Source organism: Paroedura picta, chromosome 6 (assembly GCF_049243985.1).
Source record: "Paroedura picta isolate Pp20150507F chromosome 6, Ppicta_v3.0, whole genome shotgun sequence".
Lineage (NCBI taxonomy): Eukaryota > Metazoa > Chordata > Lepidosauria > Squamata > Gekkonidae > Paroedura > Paroedura picta.
Window position 1 is genome coordinate 32,986,268 of NC_135374.1, and position 20,463 is coordinate 33,006,730.

At 41.1% G+C, this 20,463-nt stretch overlaps 1 protein-coding gene across 1 annotated transcript; it reads right to left on the minus strand.

The window, feature by feature from the left end:
- Positions 1 to 4,602: 4,602 nt before the first annotated feature.
- Positions 4,603 to 18,954, minus strand: SFT2D2 (SFT2 domain containing 2). The gene is made up of 9 exons (XM_077342034.1): positions 18,732 to 18,954; positions 15,376 to 15,462; positions 13,800 to 13,885; positions 11,175 to 11,256; positions 9,966 to 10,001; positions 9,821 to 9,879; positions 8,910 to 8,939; positions 8,512 to 8,554; positions 4,603 to 7,054 (listed from the first exon to the last, which is right to left on the minus strand). Exons 1-8 carry the CDS (start codon positions 18,792 to 18,794, stop codon positions 8,515 to 8,517), a joined length of 483 nt encoding a protein of 160 aa, XP_077198149.1. The 5' UTR covers positions 18,795 to 18,954; the 3' UTR covers positions 4,603 to 7,054; positions 8,512 to 8,514.
- Positions 18,955 to 20,463: the final 1,509 nt, after the last annotated feature.

Consider the following 20,463-nt stretch of genomic DNA (forward strand, 5'->3'; position numbering starts at 1 on the left):
GCGCTCCTAACCACTACACCAAGCTGGCTCTTCATTTTTGAGTGGCTCCACTTTCAGCCAAAGATAAATTAGCCTCGTTCTCGATTGGCGAAGACCCACTAAGTTCTCCATCTTCTATGGCAGTGGTCCCCAACCTGTGGGCTGCGGCCCGGTGCCGGGCCGCGAAGGCCATGGCGACGGGCCGCGGCTCCCTCTCCCCGCCCCGCCCCCACAGTAAAAAACTTCCCAGGCCGCAAGCTTGCGGCCCGGGAAGCTTCTTACTGCGGGAGGGCGGGGAGAGGGAATCGGGGCCGGGCCGCGCCTGTGTGGGCGCGCCCCGATGTGCGGGCGCGGCTCACGGGGTGCGGCCCGATGCGGGGGCGCGGCCCGATGCGGGGGCGCGGCCCGCGGGCGCGGCCCGATGCGCGGGCGCAGCCCGCGGGCGCAGCCCGATGCGTGGGTGTGGCCCACGCCCCAATGCCCTGCCGGTCCCCAACCTCAGAAAGGTTGGGGACCACTGTTCTATGGTTCATGAAAGTGCAGGTATCAGCACTGTTGCTGATAATCTTTGACTTTCATAAGCCAAAAGAGCAGGCATCTGCTTACAAGTGGATGGATGAGAAGTAGCTGAAGCAAAAATCAATGCCAACTCTTTAGGAAACAAGATGTCTGACTTTTCACCTACATTTCTCCTAGCTCCATTGAAATCCATGAAAAGTTAGACAGATCTCTTCTAGTGTTATTAACAACTACCTTTAGCTACTAGATGTGGTGCACCATGGAAAAATTAGTCAGCCTACCCCTCTCTGCCACAAGAATCACGGCTAATTGCCTCTTAATGGAACTGATCTCTGCAAAAAGTAATGAAAAGACTAATCTTTCCTAAATCACCCACAATCCTATAATCTCCCATGTTGGTGAACCCTGATTAAAAACACCAGCACAGCAGCTGTCTTTTTGTCCTCCCTAATTATGACTTGGCATTGGGTGTCATGGCAAGCTAGATATTTGGTTTCCCCCAGTCTTTGAGGACTGAATGTACAGGCAAGAGAGTGCATTCAATGGGACAGCAGGGAGCTGGAAAGAATGAGTCTGGTTCCCATGGATTTCACTTGATGAAGAATTTCCCCCTTTTCTACCAGCACTAGAACAGACAATAGGAAAATACACCTATCAAATATCAGGCAAAGAGGGAAAAGACCTTTCATTTCCCTCCCTATTGCATGTCAGCAGCTGTTGGTTTTCCAGAGTTTTTGATGAAGTTTAATCACCTAAAGGAGAACCCCAAACAACACACCTAGACAAATTATACTCTGATATCTGGAACAAATGTTGATAAAGCAATTGACAGATCACTACCTGCACTGATTTGTAAGAAAAGATGGGGGAAAGATTTCCCCCTACTTAAAGGACTATCAAATTGCCTTCCCTTCCTCTCTGAGAGAACTGTGACTGGCCCAAGGACACCCAGCTGGCTGCTTGCGAAGCCCAGTTCTCCAGATTAGAGGCTACCACACTTAGCCACTGTGCCACGCTGGCTTTTAAAGTAAGACCCAGTGTGAAATACAGTGGCACTATGAATTTAGGTAAATTATTGATTTCGCAGATATTTTAAAAATGGGGCCGTGAATTTCGCTGTGCTTCACTATGGACTATGGGGCAAATGCAACTTCATGGTTTGACAGGCATGTCACATCACATCAGTAGATATAGCTAAGGAATACACCCTGTTATACAGTGCAGTTCCGATGCCATGGCCATTCACATATTCATAAAGCACATATTCATACTGCCTTTCCCAGGTATGTAACTGGACTGAAGTTTTAAATGTTTGCCACTGTGCAAGAACAAAAGCAGGGTCTGGAAGTTATTTGATAATTTTAAGAGTCTTTTGTTTATGCAGCACACTTCAAAACTAGAAAGTGATTGACTTAAACCACAAAAATTGCTGTCTATGACTGCCTTCCATCAACAGCAATGCCTCCTGGCAGACCCAGACTACGAAATATTGTTTTGCTTAAAGGATAATGTGGTAAATTGACACCAATGATCAGAAATGTTGTCATCAAGTAGACTAAATCTGTTCTTGCTTCAGCTACCATCACTGCTGTAAAAAATGATTGATCCAAGCACTGAGTGCCATTAGGTTATATAGCCCACTTTTGGGGGTTGTTATAAGAGAGAGCCAGCTTGGTAAGACCTCACTCCCCCACATGCAGCCAGCTGGGTGACCTTGGGCTTGCCACAGCACTGATAAAGCTGCTCTGACTGAGCAGTAATATCAGGGCTCTCTCAGCCTCACCCACCCCACAGGGTGTCTGTTGTGGGAGAGGAAAGGGAAGGTGCTTGTAAGCTGCTTTGAGACGCCTTTGGGCAGAGAAAAGCAACATATAAGAACCAACTCTTCTACTTTATCTGTAATTATTTTACTTTTATTGTTAATGGACACAATAACTTGCCTATTAAGCTGAATTTTAAGGTTTTTTATTCTAAAACAGAACTATTAACCTGAACCTTAGCACACACAGTAACATCCATATTATGTCTACTGCTATTTATCAAGTTTTTTAAAAACACGGTCAAGGTTGACATTGTCAACGTGAACAGGGAATGTGGGACTTTCAGCTACCTCTTTTTTGGTCACCACTTTCCTGAGGCTGAAAGAGAGGCAAAGTCTTGCAGATTCGGATTTCCTAGCCAAGGCACACAAAGCTGAGCCTAGAATCAGATGGGGGGCTAGTCCAAGAGATCTGATTGTTAAGCATATAGGTAGGAAAAGGCCATGTTTCTGGTATTTGTACTACTCTTAACTACTCCGAAAATAAAGGCACAAAAGATCTTAAAAGTACTGTTTGCCTGCCAGTTCCCTGCATAAGTTCCGTAGCTGTTTACCCACAACATCCAGGATTTTGTTTTTAAAACCAATCAGTACTACAAACTGTATAGAGCAATTCCAACTGATGTTTTGAGTTTGTTCAGCAAGCAAGATTGTCTTCCCTGCTACAAAGCCTCATCTTGTACTAAGGCTAAGGTCCTTTCTCCACCCAAATCTGTTGGCCTAGGTTCAAAAATTTCCATTTACTTTCAAGCTCAAGCCAAAAGAAGCATTGGTCCAACTTCTCTCAAGTCCCAATCCCAAAAGGATACCTTTTGTCTACTATGTAATATTGTACAGAGAATACTCATAGCCTCAGTACTGAACATGCTTCAGCATTCTTGCAATATACTTCAGCATTAGCTTTATTGAAAATGGTGAACATCTTATGAAACACATTATAGTACAGAAGGGATATTGTAGCCAAGAGTTTATTTAAAGAAGTGTCTTTTTAGGGCAAATAAAGAAAAATAAACAGCAAATACAAAAAGTGTACAATTGCAAATAAGTGTACAAAAATTATCCATTCACAACTTTGTTTTTTAAAATTAGTGTTACTATTATGCTGTGTGGCTTCTGTGCTCTCTGTTCTCCAAGAAAAAGGTAATCTGACAGCTCTACTCTTCCTTCTTCCCCCACTTGACATTTGGAAATCAGCCTCCAAGGATGGGATTGTTTGATAAAGGAGGGATGGCCACATGGGGGGGGGGAGAGATTTAACCCTTTCTTAACCCAAATGGCTTTTACTCTTGCTGGGAAAACATTCAGGTACCTGTTCCTTTCCTACTGGGGATGACTTTATGCAGCAAGTAAACAACAGAGGAGGGAAGTTCCCCGTCAGCATTTTCTTCCTTGATCCAACAATCCCCAGAGGGATTTGCAAAAGAAATAAGAGTCTTTGAATATATAGATGACCTCTCAAAGAGTCACTGAAAAGCCTTAAGCTAGGATGCCCACTTCTTTACATACTAGCAAAGATTGTTTAAATACTATTGCGGTAAGGCTCAGCTGAGAAGTCACTGAGATGATTGACTCTTAAGAAATCAGCTATAAGGGCAAGGAAAATTAATACAGGTGAACTACTCTGTGATAAGGAAAGGTCTTATGAGAAACACAGAAACTTCAAGTGCAGAGACAATTTTAAGGCTGCAGGAACTTAAACCATGCAAGAATATGAAGAGGGCACCCATCTATGCCCTGCTCTTTTAATGCACATTTAGAAAAATTCCACATGTGACAGAAATGGGGTAGGAGGGGGGAAGCAGGACAGTGTTACAATTCAAAGATGCTGTTATACAACACAATATCTTTAACAGAATCTCAATTAAACATCATTTGAACAAGTGGGGAAGAAACCCACAACAGAAAGTTTAACAATACCATAGTTATAAAATTACTCAATTGGAGGCAAGATTTCAGACAGAAATAGTCCTGCTAGAAAACATTAGTGTAAACATTTGAAGTGCATCTCCTTACATTCTTTAACATTGTGAAGGGTGCAACTGATCTAGAAAAAGGCAGCAGCATGGGCTTGTGTGTCTATGTGCTAAATGTACAAAAAAAAGCTATAAACCATTGATCCAGGGCATTTGCATTCCATAAACAAAACCGGACAGTTGAATTAAAGAAAGTACAAATTCTCTTTCTTCTCCAAGAGTTAGCATACTGCTTATGTAGAGGAAAGCCTGAAAAATTCTGCACTGTTCTTCTTTGAAAGATTTCTAAGTTCAAATGGCCTTTCTTTAAAAAAAAAAAACTTATGCTTGTTAATATCATAGTCAAATAGTAACAAGTGAAGACAACTCAAACTTTGAAAACTGAAATTAGATTGAGAGGACCATTGCTTCTCACACAGACCCTGCTTTCTTTGTGTCTACTGCCCAATAGACAAATAGTGTTGTGCATATCAAAACAGCAATTCTTCCCCCCAAAATAAAATTCTTTGAAGAAGCCACTGTTTTTTCAGGCTAAAAGACAAGCTGGCAAAGTGGTTAGCGCTGTTGCTTCAGAGACATTGAGAGATTTTTAGGTGCTTACCTCTTTTTTTAAAAGTATATTTTTACTTAAAATCTTTTGCCATAATTTGCTCACACCTCCTACAGATTCTACTATAACAATTTAGTGCTATCCCATCGACACAGCAATGATTCATCTTTGAACACAATTCTGCAATAAGCTGGACTGCTGCAGCATGGTAACAAGGAAAACCACACCGGAGTAAATTCAGGTTTTTGTATTGCATTTAATGGTCCCAAAGCCCCTCTGGGCATCTGGACAGGGATGACAGGAGTTATCCCCTTAGGAGATATCCTGATTTAGTCCCCATTCAATTCCTTAGATCGCTATCATCAGTCATTACATTAAATTACTAGAACACCTTGTGCTACAGATACAAAACGGTACTTTACATATGTATGCTGAAGATGTGCCAACTTCATACATTGAACATAGTCTACCATTCAGCACAGATACTGGAGATGCTTTTCTGTCTTAGCTGATCTTAGTATTCTATTAATCTTTTAACAGACGTGTTACCTTTCATTTCCATGCAGTGCATATATGAACAAGGCTAAAGTCTTCCAGTTTCTTAATATAAATTGGCAGAGAACTGCACACTTTCACAAACTTCCATTTTTATAAGCTTGCTGCTATCAAAGCTGCGACAGAGAAATTCAGTTCTTAAATTACTTTCTGTATTTACAGTTTGCAGACTTTACATAATTAGCTTGCCTAGGGCTAACTTACAAAATTGTCTAGTATAAATATCTGATAATGTACAAAGAGAAGCTGTAATGTGCCAACTATCAACATCCGTAAGTTACATATCTAGTAAGTATAAAACTAGCTTTAGGCTTTCTACTCCTGAGTAGTCTATACACAAAAAAATCTGTCTTTAGATACACAGTTGGGTAAGGCTCACAGAACAATGTTCCATCAGCCTCTAGAGCAGAAAATCTACAATAAAAGACTTGTTTTTCTTTTGGAAGTCAACATTGACATCTTGTTTCTCAAGATACAAAGGTGATTTTAAAAATAAGCCTCAAAAAGTATTAAGAGTACCAAAAGACATACTAATTACAATACTCTCAAGAAACTGTACAGGATCCCTTAGCAAAATTCTTGATTCATTGTTACACAAGACAGAATTAATGTGATACCATCCAAAATGGGGAAAAAGGGAATGTGGCAAAGATTTGTGATCCCTGGATGCCTGTTCCAATCGCTAGAGGCTGTCGTCCCCTTAAAATGAAACTTTAGCTGAGACCAATTAATGGCAACCAATGGAAATAGAAGGCAAATATTAAGTTGGGTAAACTGGAAAAGGCTTTTCTGAAAATAAGCTCCCAGTGTTATTTCCACCCTGTCGCCAAAGTTCTTACATGTGCTTGGACTGAGGTTTCCACATGGCTTGATTTCAAAAAGCATCGATTTCAAAGAGGAATGTAGTATTCTAATAGAGAAAGGAGAGGGGAGACAAGTGGAACAGCACCTGTGAGACTAGGTAAACAATTCAGGAACAGGCATCAATTTTAAGAGCCTATTAATGGAATGTAGTAAGTCACTTGCAGAAACCAAAGAGCACTTGGTTACAGTTCCAACGTATAGTCCCCTTGTCACTGTTTCTGATCTGACAATGATTCAGCATTATTAATATCCTAGCTATAAGGTACTGTTAGGTAAGAAGGCAGTGACTTAGTTACATGAAGTTCCTTTACATTATTGCAGTGAAAAGTAATTATAGAAAGCAGAACCACCAATCCCTGAATTCCCAAAAATAAGACATGAAAAGCCCACAAGATAAAGTCCCCCAAATCCACTATATTTTAGTTCAGTTTGAAAAGATATCCCCCCTGTGAGAGAGAGAAAAAAATGTGCCTAAATAGGAAAGAGTAATTTTAATCCTCATTATGAATTATCACAACATGATTCACTGAAACTGCCTAACTTTAAAAAAAGTTTTGCACCAAGATGCATACAAAAGCTTAGTTAAGCAACTGATCCTGAGACTTATCACAAAATTCCTAATCCTTTGGTTTAGTAGACAGTTGCTTTGTTCTGTAGTATACAGGTTTAGCTAGCGAGCTGAGTAACTTGGCTCTAGGAAGGTGTGTACAATCACTTGATGGTGAAGATAGTTGTGCAAGTCTTCTAGTCCTAAAGGTGACAATTCCTTATACAAAGATGAAACTCCTCACTTTCCTGCATAAAAACAACAAAAAGCATTTTTGAACTGGTAACCATTAAAACTGATGTTTACTCATGACATTAAATCAATGCTTTTCATCATCCAAGACACAAGTTAAAATACATCAGCCATTCTTCTAGAACTTGTGGCTTTGAAACACAAAATGTAAGTGCAACAAGATATTTGCAGCAAAATATTTGTCTGTCCCCTTCTGAAGACTTTTTTCATTTGCCATGTCCTCAGTGATCCAAATCTCTTAGATGCAGTTTTTATGTCTTTGTAAAAAAAATTTAAGACTTCTGGTTTTAGCCTATTTTAATGATGTGTGTGTGTGGGGGGGAATTTTGATGCTTTTAAAATGTGATTTTATCACATCTGCTTAAAATTATTAGCCACCTTGCTGGCCCTTGTGAGGACAGAGAGGTGGGATAAAAATGTTATAAGTAAACAAATCCCACAAGACAGTTGACAGGTCTCTTCACATGCAGGCATGCAGTTCTCTCTGCCGGTGTAACACACTGGGTAAAGAGAACAAAGAAGTTTGAGGAGCTCCCCAGTTTAAATCTCACACCTGCTATAAACGCATTAGGTAGCTTTAGGCAAGCAAATGTGTCTTTCAGCCTCTGCACACGGCACGCACACACAGAGTTTGCAATGAGGGGGAAGCACCTGCTTTATAGGTTTGTTGTAAGGACTGCAATCAGTTGGTATCCAAACTTTTTCACTGACAGTTTCTCGCATACAGCCACAAATCTCCTGTTTAAAAGTTCAGCTATACCTGCAGATTCTGGTTTAAACTGAAGCCCATGATGTCTTGTTCTAAGAACAGTGTGGGCACCTAGATCTATAAATCAGAACTACAATGTTCACAGTGTCAAATCAGCAGCCATTCTATGCAAGGAACAAAATAAGGGCACCTTGGCACATAACAGCCTTATACTGCCCACCCTGTACAGGGATCATAATAAGAGTACATATATAAGGAGAAAGTAAATTAGTAGTAAATTAGTAAACAGCATCATAAGTACTTCTTAATAGGTTTCTTCACTCTACTTCTTTTCACAACTGGTAAAGTTGTCCCCCATTAATCGCTAACTATACATTTTTGTTGCCCCAATGTTTTTGTGAATGACAACTGAACCCAAAGGACTGCTTTTCTGGTAAAGAATTATCATACTGTATATTTAGACTTATGATGCTGTTTACTAATTTGCTACCTCCTTATATCTGTATTATGATCCCTATCACATTGTCTGAGGAAGTGTGCATGCATATGAAAGCTCATGCCTTGAATAAATCTTTGTTGGTTCTAAAGGTGCCATTGGACTCAAATTTGTTGTGCTACTTCAGGCTATCCACTTGAATCTATCAGAAATAAAATGTTATCCAGATCAGAAAGGTGGAGCTGGGACACACAAAGCATAGTCATGTCAGAGGGAAATGGCCAACATTTGAAAGTCTGTTGGTTCACCTGTTATGAAAGGCACACAGCAAAACATTTCTTCACTGCATCCCTGTGGGAAAAAAACAAAAGATGAAACAAAGGTATTGGCCCTTAAACATTTACACAGCCACATGAAGGTATTTAGACATTTCTGTGTGAGCATATTTGCCATACAACTGTCATGTTATAACAAGACTTCCAGATTGTCTATTGTTATACTGGAATAACCTACTGTTATTCTAGTCCTATAACAACAATATTTTGGATATCACTATCTAATGATGTAATGATTTCATTTATAAATAAACTCTAATTTTCACAAAATAGTAATTTATTAAGACCTGGCTCATTTTTCAAAACCACATAGGAAGTTGGTCTTATTAACTAGACAATTTATGAAGCCTATGGAAGAAAATTAAGGTTACCTTGCAAATGGTATATAGGAAATGCTATACCTAAAAGAAAGAGGGAAAGCATATTAGCAAGTACAGAACATACACTTTTCTTCCAGCATGACATGTATTAAGAAGTCTAACATGAACTCAACACAAATACAGCCCACCAGTAATGCACTGTGATAAAAGTTATTCTTCGAATGCAACTTCATGTACTTACTGGAGGATCTTACCAGGTGACAAAGAGAATTGCTGAAGATCCCATGGTCAAGCCATAGAGTTTCTGACAATTCATAGGAGCTACTTTTAGTTGCTTACAGTAAAAACGTCCAGTAAATACAAAAAGCTGCTTTTTATGGCATTGGGGAACAGGGGATCTCCACCCCCACTGAGGACTTAACAACTCTAGAGCAACAGAGAACAGAGGGACATAAGGACTTTACCACATATGAATTGGCCCAGGTCAGTGCACAAGATTTTTAAAAGGGGAGAGAGGGTTACAATGCAAAAAGTGTGAACTGATGCTTTGTACTGTTATACAAGAAAACCTATACTACGTTTACCTTTTATACAATCTAAATCAACTGCATTTCTTTACCAGCCACACACTATTTCAGAAACATAAAATGCAATACAAAACAATATCCCACTAAAATTGTGGAACAAATGACTGAGAGAAGTGTTGTGCAGAGGGTTGCACTAAAGGACTCTGGAGGTCCCTTCCAACTCTATGATAAGAAATTTTAGGAGGAAATGCATCAATCCACACTAAGTTCTATCATGAGTCTCTTGTAAAAGTGGTACCAAGATTAGACCATCAAGAATAAAGAAACTGTCTTTCTATTTATCACCATCTACAACAGCCTCTAACAATCCTCCAGAACTATAGTTGCTTTATTCTGAAAATAAAGTGCACCCCCAAAAAGGAGGATGTTACCTACCATGCTAAGGCAAAAAACTGCAACACACAGAAGATAAGAGCAAGTCCTTTGTTGTGCCACTAAAAAAGAAATAACTAATTAAATCAAAACAAATTATTATACATTTTATTATTAAAACACAATGGTTAACAATTCAAGCACTCACCCAGAAAGCTGAGCACAAAGTCAGTACGAGACACAACTAGAAAAGAAGAGGAAAAAGTCTATTAAAATAAGAGAGCTACTGTGACAACTGAACAGTTATGTGTTCCTGTATAAAGGTAGAACACAGTATTAAAATATAAGAACTATTTGACAAAAAAACCCTTACATTTGTGCATTGACTTAGAATATAACCTGCTCACCTACTCACATAGCATACGTTAGCAAATTTAAGGCTAAGTGCCTAATCAAATTTCTTTTACATTTTGTGAGTATATAATTTAACTAACAATAGGATAGTAACTACCATTCTAATAAGCACATAAACATGCAGATGCAATGTTTATATATAATGTTTATAATTTAACTAACAATAGGATAGTAACTACCATTCTAATAAGCACATAAACATGCAGATGCAATCACAGGAAATATTTTCTGGTTCAACAACCTCTATAAATAGAGAAAAAAATTATTTGTAGAAATATTCTATTATCTCACTTCCACAGCTACAATAAAAAGAAGAAAGGGAGCACTGGACAAGACTGAGAGTGTATAGATTCCTATCTGCCTGGATAGCTGAAAGGGACCTCCGTGCCCAGCAATAATATACACAACTCCATGTACCAGGTGCTCTGAACATCATGGCTGTCACTTTCATGCCCCTCCCCCCCTTTTAAAGAGTTTCCCCAAAATATCATGCTGGACTGTCAGAAACAGAAAGATGGACTTTGGTCTGCTCCAGCAAGAACAAAAGGAGTCCCATGACAGCTTAAATACTAACAGCATTTTATTCCAAGGGGGAATACAATTAAATGAATGCACACACCCTGAGTTAGCCCATTTTACATAGCTACAACAGCAATCTTGGGACTCACATAGCAAGGCGGAGGGGAAGGGGAAGGGAAGTAATGCCTCATCTCTAACCCTGCATGGAACTCCACTGACATTACCTAACATTAACCACACGGTGGAAACCTTGCTCCTTTCGTTCAATGGTATACTCTTCCCCCCCCCCCTACAAAGCCCACTAGCTTCTTAAGAGGACACATGGAACTAAAGCAAACTAGGGATATTAGGATACTGTACAAGCAATAGAAAAGGTACCAAGGTTGTTCAAATTAGGTAGTTTACATAAAATCTTTAACAAACATTAAGCTGAAGCTCATTCCAACCCACAAACAGTCTTTTAAAAATTAGCTTTGTGACTTACGAGCATGACTATAGTAGCTATCAAACGGGTTGGTTCAAACATTCTTTTCAATTGCCTCATAGGCCCCATAAGAAAGATGGTGCTGCAACAAGAAAAATCCCTTAATCCACTGGGAAACAGCCAAAAGAGACAAGACATGTAAATTGTGCCCACTTAAAGCAATATAATAACACTCCAATTCTATGCAGTCCACGGATTTCAATGAATTTAAACTGGAGTAATTCTGCACTCTTGTGGCGTAATTCTGCACTCTTGTGGCGCAGAGTGGTAAGGCAGCCGTCTGAAAGCTTTGCCCATGAGGCTGGGGGTTCAATCCCAGCAGCCGGCTCAAGGTTGACTCAGCCTTCCATCCTTCCGAGGTCGGTAAAATGAGTACCCAGCTTGCTTGCTGGGGGGTAAACGGTAATGACTGGGGAAGGCACTGGCAAACCACCCCGTATTGAGTCTGCCATGAAAACGCTGGAGGGCATCACCCCAAGAGTCAGACATGACTCAGTGCTTGCACACTGAGATACCTTCACCTTTACCTAATTCTGCACAGGCTTGCACAGTAAGTGTATTAGAGGAACTGTGGCACATGTTAGCCTCCAAGGTAATGCAACCTACTGCAAGAGGAAAGTTGGGGAATACTATACAGAAGAGCAATGATTGTTTCCCAATACAGCACTCCCTAGTTTATTTTATTTATATCTTAACAATTCATGTTAGTCTCAGGACGGTTTTCAAGGAATCTTTAAAAACAAACATTATTATTAATCCTTTAGTTGTATAAGTCCCATAAAAATGTTAGAAACAAATCTCACACACAATTCAACCAGAAATTTACATTTCTAAAATGAAGGTGCCAACAAAGCAACTGCAGAAGGAAAATCCACAAGCAAGGCATCGGAGCAGGAAAAGCCATTGTTCCTAAAGGCACTGCACAAAGAAGAACAAGAAGAGTTGGTTCTTAGATGCTGCTTTTCTCTAAAAGGAGTCTCCTCAAAAGCTCCTTTCCTCTCCCCTCAATGGACACCCTGTGAGGTAGGCGAGGCTGAGAGAGCCCTGACATTATTGCTCGGTCAGAACAGCTTTATCAGTGCTGTGGGGAGCCCAAGGTCACCCAGCTGACTGCAAAAGGGGGCCTGGGGAATCATAGCTGGCTCACCAGATTAGAAGTCGGTGCTCCTAACCACCACACCAAGAGAAGTAACTCAGTCATTGAAGAAGCATATTAAGAAAATATAGCTAAGGCACTGCTTAAACTAGGTGTTCATTTGGTCACCTCTAAGAAATAAAGGAAGGCACTGGTAATATTTTGTCTTTGCGATCATGTAATGCTGATTATTTGCTGTTTTACTCTTTCGAGTTATACCAATGCAGCAACATCAAGCATGGCTAAGCCTTGTAGACTATAAGCTAGGGTTGGGCGCTTCAGCCGCCAAAGCAGCCGTTCGTGCCCGAAGCAGCCCACGCCATTGTGTGGGAGGGAAGGGGCAGCATGGGTGCTGCCCCTCCCCCTCCCCCCGCAGCACTGGCTGCTTCAGGCGTGAATGGGTGCTTGGGCGGCCAAAGCACCCAACCCTACATACATGGTGCCAATTCCTTATTACTGGGTCTCAGGAGGAGCCTTCCAAACCACAGATTAATTAGAACTCTTAACTACTGCGATACTTGGTCATGCAACGGATCCCAAGAGAAATTACTATAACTGTGAATGTATTAATAATAACATAATTGAGCTAGACAAGAGGTTTTAAGCAGCCTTCGAAGAAACAAAATTTCCAATATCACTAGCAGTGTAAATACACCATAAATTGCATTCCATTTTAGGCCTTTTGTCATCTAACATTTAATATTTAGGAAAATGAGATTTGTTGAGAATAGTTTCAAACCACCCTGAGCCTTTGGGGAGAGCGGTAAATAAATACAATAATAAATAAATCTTAACCATTAGTGGCTCTCTAATATTGTAGAAAAGCCACTAAGGGTGGAGTGGGGTCTGGGTGTCCAGACACCGCTTCCGGCTCCACAGGCCAATCCGGGCACATCCAGCAAAGCCGGGTGCCCCTGGATCGAGCCGGTCCTTGGAGCACCCATCTCCCAGGAGCACCCACCTCCCAGGGCACAATAGCAGCCTCGCAGCCAGATGCTCCCTGCACATTGGACTGTGCAGCCCTGGCCCTGCGCACCACTCCACCTGGCAGCAGCAAGGGCAACCACAGCCAGGACAAGGACCGCCAGCCCCTAGGCCACTGTGCGCTCGCCCCACTGCCTTTGGACTCCACGGTCAGGAGCAGAGAGGGGGAGCCACTCCCCGCGCACCTGCCGCCTCACTCCCCCCCCCCAACCATTCCCCCACTAGTACCCACTACATTTTAAACTGCAGTGGGCTTTTGGTCTAGTAAATAAATAAATAAATAGCAGTGCTAGCTGAAGCATGAACAAGCAGTTGACGGAAAGCTTCCAATAACATGGAGTAATATATACACATGGTTAAATTACTTTCCAGATTTCAGGTAAACTGAAAAGCACAAGTATGATAAATATAGAATAGATTACACAGAAATAAGTTAACTACAACAGAGGAAAATATAGATTATGAATTTTGAGAATGGGCATTTCATTAAATTCATTGACAATTACCTTCCAAGGGATGAGATATTTCCCAACGTATAAAATACCGCAAACAGTATTAGTCCTTTCCTGGGTACCCATAGCAGGCCAGTACCCTTGAGAGGAAAAGGAGAAGAAAGAAATTTATAAGACAAACGATCTGTAACTAGGGGCTATTAAACACGAATTCTTACTGGCTCAAAAATTTCTTAATGGAGCACAAAATTCTGTGATAAACTTAGTAATCTACTTTCATGCAAAATCATTTCATCAGCCTACAAGTGTATAGATTAGTATTGCAAATCCATATTTATTTAATTAATTACATTTGTATTGTATTTCATCAAGCAGGGAGCATTGGGTTGGATTGTGGCACATCTGTTCCCCTACTAGTAGCATATCTACTAGTAGTGGAAGGATGCTCTGCTATTAGAGTCTGTTGGATCAGCAGAAGAGTAATTGTGTCAGCAGAAAACATCATCCACAGGGTAATAGATCTGTGGGCTCTATCCCTAAAAACATGTAGGCATGACTCTACTGTAACAGGTCAATCAGCAAACAATTATACTCAGACTTGGCAACCCAATTGTAAACTAACTAACGTTGTAGTTTGGGAAACCAACCCAAGTTTCAAAAACAATAACATACAGTTACATGTGAGATTAACCCAGCTTCTTCCGTGAAGTGGAGAGTAGTATTTTGGCCTCTCACTTATAGCTGTTACAGATTTAACTGACTTCCAACAGGTGACCAATGAATTTCATAGCTGAGAGGGATCTGAACACAAGTTTCTCTCATCAAAACCCTTAAAAGTCAATCAACCAAAACGATACTAACACAAGAAAGGAGCCGTATAATTATAAATGAACTTTTGAGAATATCATTTACACATTGCAACTGTTTGATTCCTCCAAATTCTCTGCTCATGTCAATATAAGTTTACCACAATTAGGATACACAAAATAAAACTGGTTTCTTAACATACAGCAATATAGTAAGTGCTCAGGGGAAGCTCAAGTCCTAGCAAGATCTTAGAGATGAAGGCATCAGCATTCAAAGGTGATTACCAATCACTTTCAAGACTAAAGAAAAAGTTATCAACACAGAAGGTGGAGGTCAAAGAGAGATGACTTGAGTTCAAGGAACTGATTACAAAACACAGATAATTTATAACAATGAACATAGAAGTTATTAATTTAGTAACAGAAGAAAAAGTGAAAAAGTATGTTTAAATCTATGCTGAACTTAAAAGAGCAAATATCTATGCACCAGTGGAAATGGTTATGGGGGAAAACATATTAACAGTCAGCCAGGCATTAAGAGGAAGCTGATAACAATGTTTTTCAGATGGTATATTACTCTGAAGGATAATGAGAAAGTAGATGGAAACTACAAAATAAATTGTTGGAAATTTCAAGATATAGGTGGAACCTTTTGCCATATGTGCCAGATTTGTAAAAATGTAATAATAAAAGGAAATACATGGGAAAATGTAGTCTTGTTAACATTTAAATTCCCTATGAAATCTAAGAATATGATATTAGGAATATTGCCTAAAACAACTATAACCTGACAAAAGCTGATAGAAGGGAAATGGGAGCCTTACCAAAATAGAGCAGAGAACTCCTGTAGCAAAACAAGCTATGAAACCTTTCACCCTTGTGCTCCAGCTTAGAGAAGATGCATCAACTACCTGCAAAATTGAGAAAAGACCATGATTAAAATTGTCATCACAACATCCTGAGTTTCTGGAGAGAGGGTGGTAAATAAATGTAACAAATTCTAAGACAAGAAGCAGATTGTATCCTGCACAGATTTTAGATGTTAAACATAAATTAGAGAAAAAATATGCAATATTCTGGGGTCCATATAATGAAAACTATTGCTAAAAGAATGGGCCAGGTTTCCAAGTAAAGTAAATTGAATCAAGAGCCTCTCATACATTTATTTTGACATAATGCTAATTGTGCATGAACAAAGCAGAAACTGCATCTTGTTATTTGTTCTAATAGCCACTTTAAACATACATACCCGTTACCTTCTTTGTCCCACAATAAGACCTTACACTGAACAATTTTCAACGCTCCCTGCATATTAGCTGTGCTTCATTATTTATCACCATAAGAACAGTCCCTCCCTTCTATCTTACTTGCTTCATCCAAGTTGAAAGCTTTGTATCCAATTTTCCCCTACAAGATTCTAGCAACAAAGTCTAACAGAAGTACACTGACCCACAAGAACAGACAGGGTATAAGAGTTTAATAACTAAATACAGTACCCTTCTGAAGCTAAGCAGAGCTGAAACAAGAGGCAAGACTGAGACAATTAAATAAGAGATGTTCTTAAAGTGTTTGGAAGTCTCTGTACGCTTTCCAAGTACAAATGTTTTGTAAAACATTTACTATTCCTTTAATAAAAACGAAATTTGGATCATTCTAATCACTGTTCAAAAATACCAACAAAAGCAGTTATTCAAAACTTATTTAAAGCACCTATAATTTCTAAAATCCAAAAAATATTTTAGTTAAAGTCAGGGTAGGAATGCCATACAGAGAGAGGAATATCATTAACGAAAGTTTAAAAACAGCACAATAAATATTCCACATTTTTTTCGGCTGCTAGGCTCACAATCAAGTAGAAGGAAACAATTCTTAGGACTTACTTATTCTCCAGCCTCTCCAGTAATATTCCCTCAAATGGCAGTTCCAATACAGGGATGTTATTTTCCCAGCACAACAATATTATATTTTATCATTAACAACCAAAATTCCTCTCCTACATCCAGTGCACCAACTACCAAAATACTTTCCCTTCATCCGGTGCACCGACTACTGTTGTAACTGATATGATGTACAGCTCAGGTATCACAGACATGCCACCAAGGACAAGCCCTTCAAACACAAATATGAACACCCCAGTTTGTGAGTTTCTATGTCACCTATCTTGGGACATTTTCCCCATACCTTTCATTTCAAGACTCGCCATTTATTAAACCTTTGCTAATTTTTTTTTAAGTTTGCGGGCTTTGCCATAAAGCTAGTGCTAGAATGTTTATTTAATTGAACATTAGAATCTGTGAGACCTTAGGTTTGAATCCTCACTCTGCCACGGAAACTCATTCTGCCAGGTCTTTAGTTGAGGCCATCACTACATCCTCTGGCCATGAACTCCACATTTTAGTCAGTCGCTGTACAAAGCAAAATTGTCTTTCATCTGTCCTGAACCTACTGCCTATCAGTATCATTGGATGCCCTCAAGTTCTTGTATTTTCCAGTTCTGCATTGGCCTTTTGGTCATTTGACTGTACAGCATTCCAAATAAAGCCACACAATACATAGAATCATAGAATCATAAAGTTGGAAGGGGCCATACAGGCCATCTAGTCCAGCCCCCTGCTCAACGCAGGATTAGCCCTAAGCATCCTAAAGCATCCAAGAAAAGTGTGTATCCAACCTTTGCTTGAAGACTTCCAGTGAGGGGGAGCTCACCACCTCCTTAGGCAGCCTATTCCACTGCTGAACATCTGAACTGGAGTGTTACAATATCTACTGTTGTAATCTCAATCCCTTTCCTAATAATCCCAAACACAGAGGTTGCTCTTTTTACTGCTCCAGCATGCTGGGTTGCCACTTTCATTGAGCTGTACTCCACAACCCAAAGATCTTTTCCCTTCTCAGTCTCAGCAAATTCAGGCCCCATTAGATGATACTTTAAGGGCTGTTGTTGTTTTTTGTCCCCATGTGCATCACCTTACACTTAGCAACACATTGTCACCCACTCACCCAATTTGGGAAAGTCCTCTTGGGAGTTCTTCACAGTCAGCCTTGGTTTTCACCATCCTGAATAGTTTTGTCTCATCTGTAACCCGGGTGCTACACTACTCACTCCCAGTTCCAGATCAGTCATAAATTAAATAGTACTGGCCCCAATGTCAATCCAATAGTTTCCTTGCATTATGTGATGAATCTTCCACTGAAAGAAAACTCTTCCCTCCAAATGAATACTCAGTGCTTAACTAGAAGGAAGCATCATAAATCATAAATATAAAATAAATAAAAATCAGACTCAATTCAGGGCAGTTGCTGTTAACTTACAAGAAGCTGTTTCTTATGCCCATGCTACTATTTTTTTAATCCAACTATATTTAAGCCTTGCACTTAATAGTTGAAAATATCACAAATACACTTGCAACCATTCCACTTGTTTTTTCCTAAATGGTACAGCCCTCACAAAGGCACGGTCAGCCCAAGCAGCTAAGTTCAAGAATTTAAAATTTTCAAAAACGATTTTCAGATCTTCAAAGACAAAGAAGAAGAAGAGTTGGTTCTTATATGCCGCTTTTCCCTACCCGAAGGAGGCTCAAAGCGGCTTACAGTCGCTTTCCCATTCCTCCCCCGCTGCTCTTTGTTACAAGGAGAACCATGAACCATTATAGCTTTACCCGGTATCTACCACTGCTCGACTGACGCTTCTGGTTAGAATGTTCCCCTCAAGTTACTCAGAGCAGCATTTCTAGTTTGAATATGCCCTCCACGGTCTCGAATATGTGCCTGGAGAACAATGGCCAGCGGATTCTGCCTAGAGCCGACGCGGCGAGCAATTATACACCTTCCCTTCCATCTTTCTTCCTATACATTCTTCATAGGTCCTTCAGTACAACGCCTATTTTAATAGGCCTGCATTAATATGCAAGCTTAATTCAGTCGGCGATGAAAAGGCAACTACAACGTCTTTGACCAGCAGGAGACCCCTCAGTGAAAAGCTTTCGCAGAGAAGAAAAGCAGGAGGACGCCGGAAGTGAAGCAGCCCGGTAGTGAAGGGAGGCAGGCAGGCAGGCAGGCAGGCAGGCGGAGGAGAGACGCTGACATAAGAGACGACGGGCCAAAGCCCAGCAAGGAACGCAGTCGAAATGGAGGGGAGGCGGAGGCGTCCCTCCCGGCCCCCCGGTAAGGACAGGCTTACCTCGGCCAGGGGTCCCGGGTCTTCCGCGTCTTGCCCGCTGAGAACCCGCTTCAGCTTGTCCATTCCGCGCCGCCCAGGCACTTGTTGTGCTGCGGGGTCCGCCGCTGACACCGACCAATCAAGCCGCCTCCCGCCTCGGAAGACTACAATTCCCAGACGCTTCTCCTCCGTCTTCTCCTCCTCTCTAAGCGGCCTGTCTAACGCAATGAACGCTGGGAGATTTAGTGCCTGCTGTGCCGCAGCTTGGGAGGAGGAGGAGGAGGTTCGTGTCTCCGCTCAGCTGCATTACGCGGAACAAAGCGGGCGCCCTGCTTCGTTGAGGGTTTTGAAGAGAAGGGCCATTCCGCTCCTGGTGTCACACGTTTGTGTGCAGCGTGCTGCAACGTGGCCTGCCTGGCCAGTCTGGGGGGGGATCGGTTGTTTCTCCTGCACGTGTACGTCGGGAACTCTGGTCGGAGTGGAGTCGGCTGACGGGTCGTGGACCTCATAAACACGCCGCGTGCTGGGCCGCGATTCTTTCTCACTCGCCTCTCGTTTGAACGAGTTGCCTGCATCGCGCAAATAACGTGGAGTGACTTTCAAGGACTTTGTTTCTGTGTACACCGAATCACAAATCCGCAAACGCGTGTCCGGGGAGCTTCAGGGTTGTGAATTCTGCCTAATTAATCAGGTAGCTATCATCCCAGTATTTTCTATGCCCCTATGAACTGTGGGCATAAGGATGTTCCTTAGGTAGCCGTATGCAAACTGCACGGATTGCTTGCAAGCATGAAAAATACAGAAAACCTGCCATCATCTGTCGATTTTTGAAAGTACAGGCTTATTAACTCCAGTCTCTGGAATGGCCCTACAACATTCTAGCTTTGATCCACTCCTGCAAAATATACCTTTCCTCACAGCCCTCCTTAGTGGAACATTTCTTCAGTACTTCCCCTGTAATCCAGTCCTAGATAACCACCACCCACAAATTAAGCCTCCACCTAGCTAGGGGCTATTTATTTATTGTTTGGTATGTGTGTAATACAGTCAGATTGTGATTGGCTACCATGCAAGAGACATTTGGAGATGCTTTGTCATTGTCTGCCCTCGCATCATGTCAGGGCCATCTGAACAGCATGGCAGGCTGCCAGGCAAAGCAGAGTTCTGGGACCCTACCTACACAACCACTCACAGTAACTTATTGATAAAATTAAACTTATATTTATCGGTACCACCAACAAAACAAGTGTTTTAACATTAAAAAAACATGCTGTACAGCTTGCCCGTTCACATATCAATACGTAATAGATTAGCATGGGGCCATTGTGCTTGTGAGGTCCCTGCGCAACTACCCAGCATTCCATGTGTTAAGACAGCCCTGCGCCATGGCCCTGGTATCACTTTCGAATGCTAGCCAGGGCCAAGCTTAGCTACCAAGATCTGACAGGATCAGGACTACCTGGGCTATCCAAGTCAGTTAGCTAGGGGCAGTTTAAATATTTTCATTTATTTTTCTTAAAGTTATTTATGGTTTGCCTTTCTCACATGGATTTGTGGGGGACCCGAGCATTGTCTTGCCCCTGTGAAATAGATTAGCCTGAAATCCAGAAAGCTTCCCTGGCGCTCTGTGTCCCCTATGATCTATAGTCCTATGACCTAAGAGAAGGCATACACAGTAATTTCTATATTTCTTTATCCTGCAGCAGGACAAGGATGATGGGTGCATGTGTATAAACATAGAAAAGCTCTAAAG